At 40.0% G+C, this 16,568-nt stretch overlaps 1 protein-coding gene across 1 annotated transcript in view; it reads right to left on the bottom strand.

Moving 5' to 3' along the window:
• Positions 1-12,787: 12,787 nt before the first annotated feature.
• LOC126484343 (trifunctional enzyme subunit alpha, mitochondrial) overlaps positions 12,788-16,568 on the bottom strand; it is a 140,206-nt gene continuing 136,425 nt past the window's right edge. Inside the window, exon 12 of the mRNA XM_050107795.1 lies at positions 12,788-13,288. Coding sequence (XP_049963752.1) covers positions 13,088-13,288 — 201 coding nt within the window. The 3' untranslated portion in view covers positions 12,788-13,087. The remainder of the gene's footprint in view (positions 13,289-16,568) is intronic.

The following is a 16,568-nucleotide window of genomic DNA, read 5'->3' as shown; positions in this document are numbered from 1 at the left end:
ATTCTGTCCACAAAATTTCCTATGGCTTCATCAGGCCTCAAATTCTACTTAAATGTTCAGAGCAGCACGCAAACAAATTGGTAGTTCACTCCACCAGAGCTTTGGTCCAGTTCATGCAGCGGCTCTTAGCAGCCAATCGATCAAAACCTGTTTGGAAACCACCGCAGCAGGACCTATGACTTTCCAGCGATACCCTGAGACGTACCTGTTGGCCAACTCGCCAAATGCTCAACCTCTGGCATTAGGGATTATCAATGGCATGGTCTCCACCTCCCATGACGTTTAATCCCTGTGTGTTCCAGGCATATGCCCGCTAGTGTCTGAGAAGTTGTATTAATTTTTATTGAGAAAGGTTTTCCTTTGTTATTAATTTTCTCTACTGTGTTGTAATAAACTCTTGTTCTTGTTTACATGTGTCTTATTATTTCTTATCAAGCATCTTCACATGGTAGATACAGCAGCATGTTCATGCAATACGTTAAAGGAACTTTTACCCGAGACAGCTATTTGTAACTAATGGATAATAATGTCAATGATATGGTCTAACTTAGTATCAGTTATTTCAAACATAATAGTGTGCACATGAATACGTAAAACAGAAGTACAACAGTTAATGTTTCCTTTCAAATTTTATTTAACAGGTATTAACAATTAGGTCAATGAATTTCAAATCCATGAGAGAAAAAGAGGACTTGTTATCAGTGATGTGTGCTTGCTAAGGAGCTTGCAGCATAAAGTTCCCATAGAACTTTTGTGCACTACACAAAGGTACACATATCTGGATTTAAAATTGCAGGAAAAGGAACAGTGGCAGTGGCAGTGACTTATCTTCAAAGACAGGAATAATAGACGTAGATCTACTGAAGAATAATCCTATAATCAACAAGTGATTCATATATAAGAAATGTTAACATCCAGATCTGTATAACACTGAACGGAATGTAAATTAAACAGTTAAATATTCCAGACTGATTGTAAAGTGTGGGATTAGCAGCATGTTCTAGTTAAAATTTTTGTGATGTATGGACCTTGTGAAGGGCTTAAATCAAAAACAAAGTGACTGAAGGAATTCAGACTGTTTCCAACATGTAAATTCAAGATGATTCTCATGTTTCTGTTTAATTTATGTAAGCATATTTATACAAATAACTGACCTAACATACTGTGTTTTGAGTGTGAAATGTGAGTGATGGATACACTCACACAGGAACAATTAATGTATAACATCAGGAATCAAATTTGTTTAAAATTTTGTGTAATAATAGTGAATGAAAGTTAACAAAATATCTTTGCTAACAGAATGCTTCAGGAGGGAGCATGTGTGTTCTAAAATACGAGGGGTGTCTGAAAAGTCCGTGCAAAAATAAGACTACTTATGTGTTTGTGGTAAACCTTTATTTTTTGACACAGTCTCCTTTTAGACTTACACACTTTACCCAACACTGTTCTAATTTGTTGATCCTTTCCGAATAATAGGGATTGTCCAAGTCTGCAAAATAGCTATTAGTTACTGCAATCACTTACTTGTTTGAATAAAATCTTTGTCCCGCCAGCCATTTCTTCAAATTGGGGAACAAATAGTAGTCCGAGGGAGCCAAACTGGTGAATAAGTGGAATGTGAAACGAGTTGGAATCCTATTTCCATTAATTTTGCGACCACAACTGCTGAAGTGTGTGCTGGTGCATTGTCGTGATGGAAAAGGACTTTTTTGCGGTCCAATCATCGGCGTTTTTCTTGCAGCTCGGTTTCCAAATGATCCAGTAATAATGAATAATATTCACCTGTAATAGTTTTACCCTTTTCCAGATAGCCGACGAGGATTATCCCTTGCGAATCCCAAAAGACAGTCACCATGACCTTTCCGGCCGTCGGAATGGTCTTCGCCTTTTTTGGTGCAGTTTCTCCCTCGGTAACCCATTGTTTAGATTGTAGTTTGGTCTCAGGAGTATAGTAATGTACCCATGTTTCATCCACAGTGACAAAACGACGCTTGAAGTCCTGCAGATTCTTCCTGAACTGCTGCAAACCATCCTTGCTACACTTCACAAGATTCCTATTTTGGTCAAGTGTGAGCAATTGCGGTACCCATCTTGCGGATAGCTCTCTCATGTCCAAATGTTTATGTAAAATATTATCTACCTGTTCATTCGAGATGTCCACAGCACTAGCAATCTCACGCACCTTAACTCTTCTATCATCCATCACCTTACCATAGATTTTATCAATGATTTCTGGAGTCTTAACCTCCACAGGCCGTCCAGAACATTCAGCATCACTTGTGCCCATACGGCACTCCGAAAGCTTTGAAACCACTTATAAACTGTTCTAATCAAAGGTGCAGAGTCACCATAATGTTTATCAATCTTCTCTTTAGTCTCCTTAGGCGTTTTGCCTTTCATAAAGTAATGTTTAATCACCACACAAAATTCTTTTTCGTCCAATTTTTGACAATAAATTGACTTCCTTGATTCACAAGAATGCCAAACACAAAGAAATAGACCAATATGGCTGAAACTTGGTGAGCATTCTTTCCAAAGATGCCACTAACGAAACATGACCTCGACATGCACTGGTGGTGCCATCTCACGGACTCTGCACCAACTTTTCAAACGCCCCTCATATGTATTAATGGTACCTGCCATTTTCAGGAAGCAGATTAACTTCAAAGTTAGTAGTGACTCGAGAATTTCGGGGTAAATTTTAGAGACCCTTGTATTTCCACCACTTCAAACATGCATTATTTTAGAGATGAGTGCAGTAAAGTAAAACTGTGACTACCGCACCACAATTGTGTGTGCGCAGGACGGATGTGTATCGGGCGGATGAAAGGCACGGGCAGGTAGTCACCAAGCCCGCCTAAGAAGTTACACGTCCAGCTCAAGGAACAAACGTGCCGTACTCTGTGCGGCGTCAAACATTATTGTGTGAACATTTGAATGTTGTTGAAAGAAGAGAAGAGACAATTACTTATTCATTCATTCTTGTACTTTCGTAAGGTCTGGACAGTTGTCTTGTTTAACTGGAAAGATTTGCAGACTGTATTTAAGGAAAAATGAATTTGAGAGTTGACGGACCGGAAGGTGTCAAGCTTACAAAATATGTTTCAGTTGTATGAAAACTGTTGTGTTGATGAAAATACAGTGAGATTGAGTTCAAAGTATTCTCAAGTGTACGGAGTTATTTTAAAGGTAAAAAGTAGAATCTTATCTTCGGAGAAGAAGTTGTGCAGGACATTGCAGCCAGCTATCCTGAAAAGAAGATCGGTGAAGCAACTCCAAGTAAGCTTGATAGCCAGGGGGGGGTGAGTCTTGTTGTACACCAGTACCACACTGCCATCCTTAATCACCAGAAACCATTAGAACATGGGTATGTAAGTGAGCCGCACATGAAACGGAGGATTTTTTTTTTTGAAGAAGATTGAGATGAGACAAAGTTGAGAGTTGCCATAGCAACATATAATAACGAGATGAAAAAACTGGTCTGCAAGATTCAATTAAGAAGATTTGGTTATGGCCGACACGGTAACCAGCCGATGCCAACGCAGTCGCAGTAACCCACCATCGTTGCTGGTTACTGTTTGAGTTGCTGACTGCGTGCCCACCAATGCCACAACCAACATTTGATGCTGCCGGCGTCCGTGCAGTTCACCAGTGCTGTTTCTACACCTCACTTGACACAGCCTACAATCCTATGACGGGTGAGTTCAAGATAATAACTATTTGAATGCAAACTAGGGTGGTCATTATTTACAGAGGTGATTTTCTTTTTAATGATAACAAGATTGAAGGAAATTAGGACTATGGAGAAGGAACAACACCCTACAGAAACTGTAGAACCAGCCATGGCAAAGACAGTGACTAAGGTCATGCCAGACTGGACTGAAGTAGCAAATTTAATTAAGGGACTAACCCTGAAGTTAGACTCGGTGAAGACTCAGTTAAATACTAAGTTAGATGTACAGAGACAGTGACCAAAATGTTGCTTTAAATGAAAAACTAGAAGCACAGAGTGCTACTTTATGTGAAAGGTTAGAAGCACAGGGTGAAGCTTTAAATTCTAAATTTGAGATGTTAAATGATAAAGTGGAAAATTTATGAGTAGTTTCAAAGAATGAACTAAGTAATTCTTTGACTGTACAAATGAATCAAATGTTTATGGACTTTAACCAAATGCAGGATGATCAATTTCAGAAGTTGACCCAGAGATTAGAATTTAATATTGAGGACAAGTGAACCAAAATAGGGTCTGAATTTAATGAGAAGTTAGGGTCATTTCAAAGTGTGAGTGAGAGTGTGAGTGTGTGTGTGTGTGTGTGTAATGTTACATACGACACAGTGAAACACAGATTACATACCATAAAAGATACCATTGAAAGAAAAGACGAATTGATCCCTATTGTCCAATCGCAAATTGCAGGGGTCAACACTCGTGTAGATGTGGTAGAGAAATTTTAATGAAAAGCTAGCAACCTCAGACACCATAAATATGAGTGGTCTGGAGGAACAGGTAGAGGAATTAATTGACCGGAAAGTTGCTGAGAAGGTGAAAACAGACAATGTTCCATCACATTTAGTGTCGGAACTTGATGATACTAAAAAAGGCTTAGTCGATTTGTGGAAGGAATTTAAACTTATCCAGACTAAGACAGAGAAGGGGGTAGCTTCATAGAATGTAGTGTTGACTAGTAAAGTAGTAACAGATTTACAATGGGGAGCAAATTCTGGACTCACCAGACAATTGCCCAAATTTAGACCAGATGGAGACATGCACCCAACCCATTTCTTAAAAAGATTTAATCAAGCCTTACCAAAAAATTGGGAAGTTGCAAGAAAGATAGAATTTGCTGTAGGTTACATTCTAGGAGAGGCTTCCAAATGGGGCACAGTGAATATAGAAAATTTCTTATTCTGGTCGGATTTTCAGAGAAAGTTTAAGGAGAAATACTGGTTGACAAGTGCCAAGGAGAAGTTATATCTGATTTATGGGACCCAAGGTATTACTATAGTATGTGGGGTACAATGAGAAAATATTTTCACTGGCATTTAACAAGAGCCAAATATTTAGATAAACCAATGGAGGAAGAGGGATTGGTACGGATTTTGATAAGGTGATTACCCGCTTGAGTACTGCTCGAGCGTTGGGGTCCCTATCAGGTTGGATTGAGGGAGGACATAGAAGCAATTCAGAGGCGGGCTGCTAAATTTGTTATTGGTAGATTTGATCATCACGCGAGTGTTACAGAAATGCTTCAGGAACTCGGGTAGGAGTCTCTACAGGAAAGGAGGCGTTCTTTTCGTGAATCGCTACTGAGGAAATTTAGAGAACCAGCATTTGAGGCTGACTGCAGTACAATTTTACTGCCGTCAATTTACATTTCGCGGAAAGACCACAAAGATAAGATAAGAGAGATTAGGGCTCGTACAGAGGCATATAGGCAGTCATTTTTCCCTCATTCTGTTTGGGAGTGGAAAAGGGAGAGAAGATGCTAGTTGTGGTACGAGGTACCCTCTGCCACGCATTGTATGGTGGATTGCGGGGTATGTATGTAGATGTAGATGTTACGCTATGAAAGACAAATTATGTAGCGGGTGGAAGACAGTGTAAGAGTTACCATCCTTCGTGGATGCACTAGATGCAATAAATAAAGACCGAAATGAGAATATGCATCAAAATGAGAATCAAAACTAAAGAAGAAGTAATAATAATAGCTCTGGTAATTTCAAAAGACATGAGATGAATTTGGCTAGAGTACACTGATACAATCAGAACAAGGGTAATGAAAATTATCAAAAAAAGACATCGTCCTTCGAATATAAGCCCAGTAACTACATGAGAATTTGTACCTGGCAATAATAGGGCTAAAACTTAAAAAGTCATACATAGGTTTGGTAACCAGCGAGTGATTACAAATAGTGAGGAAAATGGAGGGTGTTCTGGACCCAGGGCTGGGGCCCAAGTCGTATCAGTACATTAAGAGTCCTACCACATAATAAGTTTGTTTCCTTTATGCATAAAATACCAACAAAAGAATGGTTGCTATTAGAAGAACCTGGCGTAGCTACGGTTACTCCACAACTAATTATAGCTGAAAACGTAGAACATTCCAAAGTGGACATATTTATTGATTCTGGTAGTGAAGTGTCACTTATTTCTAGCAGATTCTTTAATACGTTAAGTACTAGCAATAACTTACCTGTATTACCAGTAACAGGAGTATATATAATCAGTATAACTGGAACTAAAAGTAAGGTTGTTAAACACGAAACCCAAGTAAACTGTATCATTGGTGAGATTACGTTCCGGCAAACACTGCTAGTAGTAGAAAATATTAATAGAGAGATATTATTTGGCTTAGATTGGCTGGCAAGAGTTTAACGTTATACTGAAATTTGAAGAGAGCTGCCTTTATTTTGGACTTGGGGAAGATAAATATTGTGTTAAGTTTCTAGCAGACAGTTACGTTGATAAACAAACAACTGAATACGAGAGTTTACGATTAACCGTGACAGCACAATTGTCACCAGAGATGGAAAATATAAGTCATGCATCACAACGAGATGACATACAAAATAAAGTAAATAAATCCGCAATATTAACCGATGACCAGAAAACAGATTTAGCTGAAATTCTATTAGAGTATGAAATGGTATTTTTGGATAGTCCAGGTAGTATTAGTGACTATGTATGTAAATTTAAGATCAAAGATGATACACCATTCTTCCGTAAACCGTACCCAATACCGGTGAGTTTAAAAGTGGTTAAGGAGGATATAAATAAAATGGTAGATAACAAAATAACAGAACACAGTACAAGCATTATAAATAATCCCTTGGTAGTAGTGAGAAAGGCTACAGGCAGTGTGCGGCTAGTACTGGATGCGTGCACCCTGAATAAACATATAAAAACTGAAAGAGAGAGAGAGACCCGTTAACATTGACGAGTTATCCAAATTTGAGAAGGCACAGTACTTTAGCACGATGGACCTGACTGCTGGGTACGGGCAGATCTGGTTACATCCAGATTCAAGGAAATATACAGCATTCCTTTTTGATGGAAAATCATATCATTTTAATGTGTTACCATTTGGGCTAAAAATCTCGGTATCAGTGTTTATATGCGCACTGTACAAAGTGATAGGGAGAGAGTTATTAAAGCATTTAATTACATATGTAGATGATATATTGATAATATAACCCACCTGGAAAGAGCATTGCCTAAACTTGAGGAAAACCCTGAAAAAATTTAAAGAAAAAGGTATTACAGTGAACTTGTCTAAGTCACTCTTTGCCAGGAAAGAACTAAAATTCTTGGGACATATCATAGGTGTTCAAGGAATTAAACCCGACCAAGAATGTATAAAGGCTATTAAGGAGGGTCCACCACTTAGAAACATAAGATAATTGAAGGGATTTCTTGTAATGGCAGGGTATTACAGACAATATGTACAATATCAAGAGTTGAACGACCCTCGACTATTGCGTTTATTATGAAGGGGAATACCATGGAGTTGGCACCAAGAGGCACATGGTGCTTTTGAAAACGTAAAGAGGGCGCTATCAGAATCATCAATACTGCACCATCCAGTGATGGGTGAACCATTTAAGATTTCAACCGATGCATCAGACTACGGTATAAGCGCAGAGCTTAGATTGTATAGACCATAGGCCAATATCTTTTGCTAGACGGAGTCTCAACAAACACGAGTTAAATTATACGGCAACAGAAAAGGAATTATTAGCCATAGTATGGGGTATACAAAACTTCCAAACACTGATATAGGCGTTTGAAATATATGTCTATACAGATCACCAAGCTCTGTTATTTCTAATGAATAGCCGATTACTACATAGTATATTGATGCAGTGGATGTTGTTTCTTCAAGAGTATGACATTAAGATCCAGTATGTAAAGGGTTCGGAGAACACTGTACCTGATGCTTTGTCTTGGCTACCAGTAGGCATGAAAGAACTAAAGTGTTTGGAAGGACATGGCGTAATTTTTACAATCAATTTTCTGACATTAGAATACCCATACAACAAGAGATAGCTCAGAAAATAACAGAAAACATCCAACCTAACCCTTATTTTATGGACATCTTTGCTATGTGTGTTAGGAAATCGCTACCGTCTAATCAAGAGGGAAGATGGAAGATTGTACGATATAACCTGTTCTGGAGAGACAGTAGGACAATACAACATTGGCTTTTATGTATACCAAATTTAGTAGAAGAAGAGTTGGTGTGGTACATTCTTAAGGGGTATGGACATTTCGGTATAAAGAAATGTATTGCACATATGAATAAATTAAATTACTTTAAAAAGCTAGGACATAAAGTAGCATCAGTCATTAAGACTTGTGAGATTTGTCAGAAAGTAAAAGAGGATAACACCCATGTTAAATATAAAATCTATCCAATTATTAAAGCATTACACGATCTAATGGCTGCAGATTTCTTTGGACCAATTCCAAAAGGAAGAGGAGGAGTGGCCTACAATTTTGTCCTCATAGAGTGTTGGTCAAAGTATGTTTAATTCTATCCAATTAAAAAAGCAAATACACCAACAGTGGTACATTGTCTACAACAATACTTTCTCGAAGTAGGCAAATCAAAACGATTTCTTTCTGACAACGGACCTCAGTTTACTAGTAACGAGTTTAAAGAATTTTTAGCATGGGGAGGAATTTGTCAAATATTAATATCTAACCATAATCCATCTTTTAACCCGTGTGAAAGAATTATGAAGGAAATTGGGAAACAATGTCACACTTACTGCCATGAAAACCATACATGATGGGCGACAAAAATTAAAGATTTCGGGCTTATTTTAAATGAGTTATCACATGTATCAACTGGACTAACACCCTTGGAAATATTAGGTAAACCCTTTGTAGGTGAACCACTTATTAAATGTTTTACTTGGCCAGAACAACCTACTACTGATTACCACCTACGAACTTAGTTAAGAGAGCACAACAATGACTAAGAGAGCACAACGAGAAGGCTATAGAACCTCAATTCAAGGTCAATGACCTAGTCTTAGTAAAACGACATCTTCAGAGCTCTGCCCTACAGAAAGAAACGCATAAATCTCATCATAAACTGAAAAATATTTCCAACCCACATTACGTAACCAAAATGCACTGAGAGCTGCAATATGTAACTGTTCCATTTTATGTAAACACTAAGTGCTATTGTGGTTTAGTATGTCAGGGAAAGAGATTTTCCTTAAAGTTATGATTATTTCAGTTTAAGTTTTAACTAAAAATAATAACCACTCACTCAAACACGTGAAGGATGTCAAATGAATGTGGATTGTGGCACGAGTTAAATCTGTAACCTAACGAATAGTCTGTAAGTGGTGGCTCTGTCCATATCACATCTCTCTTGGCTGTGACATTACTTTTTTTGGTTAGTCTTTTGGTTTTAGGTATCATTTTTGTTATACTTTTTCACATCAAGCATTTTTTATTATCGTCTGGACACTCACTTGAGTAATTTCATCTCAGCCACGACCTCATTTTCATTTATGTCGAAACAAATGAAGAAAGGTAGACCAATTTTTTCTTCCCACGATAGATGCAGAATTAAGTGAACATAATGAGAGGCACTCTCATGTCTTCGAACCAAATTTGCTGATTAAATGACAAGTTTCAAAATATGCTGGTGTGGACTATGATATTTACTTTTCCTATTTCATCATTTAACATTTACTTAATACACAATGGCTGCTGGATCAAAATTTGTGTCAGCTTTTTCAGACATTATATATATGACACACACGCGCACGCGCGCCCGCCCGCACACACACACACACACACACACACACACACACACACACACACACACACACTTGGTTGGTTGGTTTAAAAAAGGAGGGAAGGGTCCAAACCGCTTGGTCATCAGTCCCTCGTTCTGAATAAAACAATGCCACAAGGGTGAGAATAAAACAAGCGCGACTGACAACAGAAAACAGACAGAAAGGAAAAACTACAAGAATGACGAAAGGGCAACAAACACTTAATGGACAAAACGGGACAAGAAAACCACAGAAACGCCAGAAACAGGTAGAAGAGGTTGAAACGACAAAACATATTAACATGGCTGGCTGACCATGAGAACAACAACGAGAAGCCAGCCACACTGCAACACATTAAAACCTCCATCCTAACAGCACTAAGGTGGAGGACACAGAGGGACAAAGGACATGCAGTAAACCTTAGATCAAATGATGAAACCCACCCTCACGAATAAAGCGTAAAACTAAATCAGCCAATGAGGTGTTGTCAGATAAAATTAATGGCAATGAGTCCAGTAACCAAAGATTTCATTGCAGGACAATCAAAGTAGGACAGTGCACCAGAATATGGGCCACTGTCAACCAGGTGCCTCACCGACACTGAGGTGGGTCTTCTCAGCGCAGGATGTAGACATGGGTCGCCCCAGAATGGCCAATGCAGAGCCAGCAGAACCACAGAGTCGCTGCAAGAGGCCCGCATGGAGGACTGTCACACATTTGTAGTCTCCTTAATGGCACACAATTTGTTGTGCGTACTGAGACTATGACATTCTATCTCCCAAAGCCAAAAAACATTGCGGCATAAAAACGAATGCAGGTCCGTTATTGGAATGCCGATCTCCATGAGCAGTTTTGTGTAGCCTGTTTGGTCAACCTGTCAGCAAGTTTGTTGCCTGGGATTCCGACGTGTCATGGGGGTCCACACGAACACTACTGAACGACTGGGTTGTTCCAGGGCAAAGATGGCTCCTGGATGGTCTCTACCAAAGGATGACAAGGGTAGTACTGGTTGATAGCTTGTAGGCTGCTCAAGGAGTCAATACACAGAACAAACAACTCCCCAGGGCATGAATGGATGTGCTCAAGAGCATGAGATATAGCCACCAAGCTCAGCAGTGACAACACTGCAGCCATTGGGCAAGGAATGCTGTCTTCCACGGACATACATGAAGCTGGCATGATCATCAGCCATCAAGTTATTGGTGTAAACCACTTGACTTCATGGCCTCGGTACATATCAAGAATCGAGTCCTTAAGGCCATGTGAAAGGTCCAGGCGAAGCCGCGACCTAGGTGTATTCCATGGAGGTGTAAGTGAATGGATCTCAAGCATAGGTGGTAATGGCAAGAACTACAGTTCAGACAGAAGGGATCGGACGCAAACTGCAACTGTAAGCCCTGACCTGGGCCGCCACTGCAGGAGATGAACCACTGCGGGTGGGAAAAGGAGACAGTAATTCGGATGTGCAGGAGAACTACGAACCTGTGCAATGCAACTGGCCAGCAGTTGCACAAGCCTGAACTGCAATGGAGGGACATTAGCCACCAGACTCATCCTAAAAGCTCCCTCCGGTAGTCAAAGTGGTGCACCGGGTTGAGTAAACGCAACGCTGAGGGTGCCGTCGAACCATAAACCTGACTCCCACAGTCAAGGCCGGATTGAACGAGGGCTTCGTAGAGCTGCAGCAGCGTAGAGTGATCTGCATCCCAGTTGGTGTTGCTCAGGCAGCGGAGGGCACAGGGCACTGAGGTGCTGCCAGCACTTCCACTTAAGCTGACGAAGGTGAGGAAGCCATGTCAATCGGGCATCAAAAACCAGTCCTAAGAATTGATATGTCGCCACAACAGTGAGGGGATCATCAGTAGAGTAGAGTTCTGGTTCCAGATGAACAGTACGATGACGACAGAAGTGCATGACATACAACTTTGCGGCCGAAAACTGGAAGCCGTGGGCTAGAGCCCATGACTGCACCCTGTAGCTGGTTCCCTGTAGGTGGCACTCGGCAACAACAGTACTTGTGGATCAGTATGAAATTCACAAGTCGGCTGCATACAGAGCAATTTGAGAATATTGTACTAGCAACCTACAGATTGCTTCCACCAGCCTTAGCAGCAACAAAAGAATAAGTAATATGAGATTTAGTTATGAAACGGAACAGTAATTACCACTCATAGGACTATTACAACTATTTTCCAGACTATCTTATGGAAATAATGTAGAAAAAGTATTAATAAAATTCAATTTTCCAACAATTATAAATGTTTCTGCTAAGCAAGACTTTTTTAAATTACGTTGTAATAGTCATCATTGATACAGTCTGTCAGTATTTGTAAGTGATCAACATATTTCTTTCCTATGTACTAGTTTCCAGCTGGATTAACAAAAATCGCCCATTGACAAGAGTTTAATTTTCCTTTTTTTATTACTTTTTTCCTACATCTCTCTGTCTCTCGTGTGTGTGTGTGTGTGTGTGTGTGTGTGTGTGTGTGTGTGTGTGTGTGTGTGTGTGTGTGTGTCGGGGGGGGGGGGGGGGGGGGGGGCGGGGGGTCATGTGTGAATCCATCTGTATGTTGTATAAAGCCACCTGCCACTTCAAAAGAACAGTGTAAGCACAAATAGTATTAAGCAGTGTAGTGACACTTTATTGCTGACAGAGTGTACAAATGATTTTTCTCAATACTGCATCAGTTTTCTTAATGTGCATCTCAATTTATTTCGTAAGCCTTAAGGTTATCATTGATGAGACCTATGGAACATAATGAATTAATATATGAATGAATGTGTTTTACAATGTACAACAGCCGATCTCTATGACCAGTTGCCTTTCATAATGCAATTATCAATTATCTGTTCAATACCACAATTGTTTAACTCTTTGGCACTGTGCATCGTATGGTTTGAGATACCGAAATATTTCTCCTTCTCTCTTCAGGAAATACAAAGGTACTAAGAGCTTTCACAGCAGTAAATTGACTAGAACTTCTGCTAGTTAACAGCAATATAAAAATATATTTCAAAACTCATACATCATAAACAAAACAAATATTGATGCAGGTATAAAAAAGCAGTCAGTTTCAGTGACAGGAACAGCCAAATGACATGTACCTTACTGTTACACATTTTTCATTAATATTTACATAGTCAGAATACTTTCAAAACTGTCAGTGCATTTCCTTTTCTTCCTAAATCTATTAAAAAAATGCCTTTCAATCTAACATAAGACCATCAACACATTTCAATTCATACAGTTTTAATATAAAAAGACACATTCTGGTCCTCTATGACAATTTTAAGAGTAGAACTTCTTTGTACTGTCATTAGCATGGGACACCAATAGCTCACAGGGCTTAAATGGCTCCCCATAGTGGGCTTGAAATTGTTCCATTTTCTGTACAAGATTCTTTGCTCCATAATGGTCAACCCATCTGAATGGTCCACCACTGAATGGAGGGAAACCTAGTCCAAACACTGCTCCAATGTCACCTTCCAACTGAAATATAAAAGGTTTCTTTAGTACACACCAGAGACATACAATATCTTCTGTCAATTTAATCTATTTCTAAGTAAACTTATATACTTTCAGGCTTCCGTAAATATAAAATTTACTTAGTAAATTAAGACTTAAATTAATGACACACAAATTGACAAAAATGAGAACATCTTGGGTGTGAGAGCTACATGTTTGTCCGAGGTGGGGATGACCTTTTCAATTTCCCCAAATTCTGCTTCTCCACTGTGATTCTATTCCTGACACATACTTATTCTGAGGCCTATGTCCGATATATTACAAAAGATAAAAATTGTATTTGGGGACAAGTAAGATAGCCATCACCTCCACATCTTCTAACATGCTGTCTCCTCTTGCATTCTTAACCTAGTCCTCAAACAGCAGTAATTTGAAGCACCCAGGTCAGCGTGCAGAGATATATTGGAAATGAGTCACACCCAACTGACGCATCAGGTACTACACCCATGCTGCAACATTACTGATGGATGAACAAATAATACCTGACAAAAATGACAACCATATCAAAGAACCTCAACAACAAAAACTACCACGCAGTAGTGTAATAGCTACAGCTCCATTGTTGAGCAAGTGTATTTTTCATTTTTTTACTTTTTTTAAATTATAATGAATATTACAGTAATATGTGTTATTTTGTGGATCTGCAAGTTTTTAAAGCAGAGTCAGTTTTGATTATTTCAATATTTATGTATATCCAAGTTCACACAAATTTTTCAGTTTCAGTACACAGCACGAAACAAGGATATTTTCTCGCAAAATTAGGGTAATGCTGATATGTGGTGAAACAACGCTCTGGTGGGTGGTTTGCAGGTTTAAATCACCTCGGGGTATGACCATGTGGTGCATTTGACCTGCGGTCGTCGCACGGTGGCACTGGCAGTCGTCCACATACGCAGAGGTGTGTTGGTGCATGTCAGTGTACGGTGCAGCGAGTAAGTGTGCAGACGTTTTCAGACGTGCTAATGGTGACTGTGTTGAAAATGGCTCAAAGAACACACATTGATGACCTTATGAGAGGTAGAATACTAGGGCGACTGGAGGCTGATCAAACACAGCGGTCGCAGCAAGGGGCCCTTCATGTGCCACAAAGTGTGATCTCAAGATTATGGCAACGATTCCAGCAGACAGGAAACTTGTCCAGGTGCTACAGTATGGGACATCGACAGTGTACAACCCTGCAAGAAGACCGATATCTCACCATCAGTGCCCGCAGGTGGGCCATGAAGTACTGCCAGTAGCCTTGCTCGGGACCTTACTGCAGTCACTGGAACAATTGTCTCCAGACACAGAGTTTACAGACGGCTGAACAGACATGGTTATTTCGCCCAGAGATCTGCAAGGTGCATTCCACTGACCCCTGGTCACAGGAGAGCCTGTAAAGCCTGGTATCAAGAACACAGTACATAATCATTGGAACAGTGGTCCCAAGTTATGTTCACGGACGAGTCCAGGTATAGTCTGAGCAGTGATTCTCGCCGGGTTTTCACCTGGCGTAAACCAGGAACCAATTACCAACCCCTTAATGTCCTTGAAAGGGACCCATATGGAGGTCATGGTTTGATGGTGTGGGATGGGATTATGATTGGTGCACGTACACCCCTGCATGTCTTTGACAGAAGAACTGTAACAGGTCAGGTGTATCGGGACATCATTTGGCACCAGTATGTCTGCCTTTTCAGGGGTGCAGTGGGTCCCACCTTCCTCCTGATGGATGACGATGCATGGCCCCACTGAGCTGCCATCGTTGAGGAATACCTTGAAACAGAAGATATCAGGTGAATGGAGTGGCCTGCCTGTTCTCCAGACCTAAACCCCATCGAGCACGTCTAGGATGCTCTTGGTCGACATATCACTGCACGTCTTCAAACACCTACGACACTTCAGGAGCTCCGACAGGCACTGGTGCAAGAATGGGAGACTATACCCCAGCAGCTGCTCGACCACCTGCACCAGAGTATGCCAACCCGTTGTGCGGCCTGTGTACAGGTGCATGGTGATCATATCCCATACTGATGTCGGGATACATTCGCAGGAAACAGTGGCGTTTTGTAGCACTTGTGTTTCGGGACGGTTTTCTCAACTTATCACCAATACTGTGGACTTGCATATCTGTGCCGTGTGTGTTCCCTACGTGCCTATGCTATTAGCACCAGTTTTGTGTAGTGCCACATTGTGTGGCACCTCATTCTGCAATTATCCTTAATTTATGAGCACGAGTATATATGACAGTGCAGGTGGTGCATTGTCTAGAAGTTTTTTTGAGTGCGCTGATTTATTGTGTGGAGGAAGGAAGGTGGAAGGTCAAGGGAAGGAAAAAGTTTGACAAGTCTGATGGAAGAAAATGATAACTAGTATAACATTTTTTTTTAATGATTTTCTATTGTCCTACAATGAACAACTGTCCCTGTACCTGCTAACTCAGTGTAAGAGCTGTCACTTAAAGCATTGGTAATAAATCTATGAAATTCTCTACCATGATTTGCCAATTACAGCACAACACACACGTAATTTCTTGACAACTGTCCCTTTAATTTACAAACTTACACTATATATGTTCTATCTGGTTGTACTAGTTCATTGAGGGAAGAGCGAAATTTCTTCCTTTCTTGTGTCTAAAATAGAAGTTCTCTCACTTCTTGAACATGTGGCATGACCCTTAGATAAATCACCATTTGACACCCATTGCTTGCAATAGGTTTCATTTAGGTCTTACCAGGCATTGAAGTCTTCCACTACAAGCATTCACAACATTCATGCACGTGTTCCAATTGCTCTACCCACATTCCACCAGGTCATTGCCTTGGTCTTTACTGATGTTTTTGGATCCAACAAAGAAGCTTCTTGGTGAATCTCCCATTCAACTGACTGCCCACATCTCAGCTACCTCAATTTCAGAAACAACTATAATAATGTCTTTCATTCTAGTCTTTTTACTGATCCATTTGTTTGTTTTAATCTCTCTATTTGTAATTCCAAATGTGCAATTCACTAAACAATCATCAATTTTTTAATGTTTTTAACTATCAAATTCCATGCCTTACAGTTAGAAGACATAACTGGTGATACACACTGACTGCAAACTTTTATTTTCAGACACGTCCGAAGTGTAGTTTGGAAAATCCTATTTAGTGCACCAAACGCACTCCAGGCCATTTCTACATTCATTTATTTCTCCTTTGTCCAACTACTCATTGCCTTCAACTTCTTTTTCTGTTTTCACTCTTTATAGATCTGAAAACTACTC

Source organism: Schistocerca serialis, chromosome 6, assembly GCF_023864345.2.
Source record: "Schistocerca serialis cubense isolate TAMUIC-IGC-003099 chromosome 6, iqSchSeri2.2, whole genome shotgun sequence".
NCBI classification, from domain to species: domain Eukaryota; kingdom Metazoa; phylum Arthropoda; class Insecta; order Orthoptera; family Acrididae; genus Schistocerca; species Schistocerca serialis.
The sequence above is the reverse complement of the archived record's forward strand: the minus strand, read 5'-3'. Positions and strand labels throughout refer to the sequence as shown.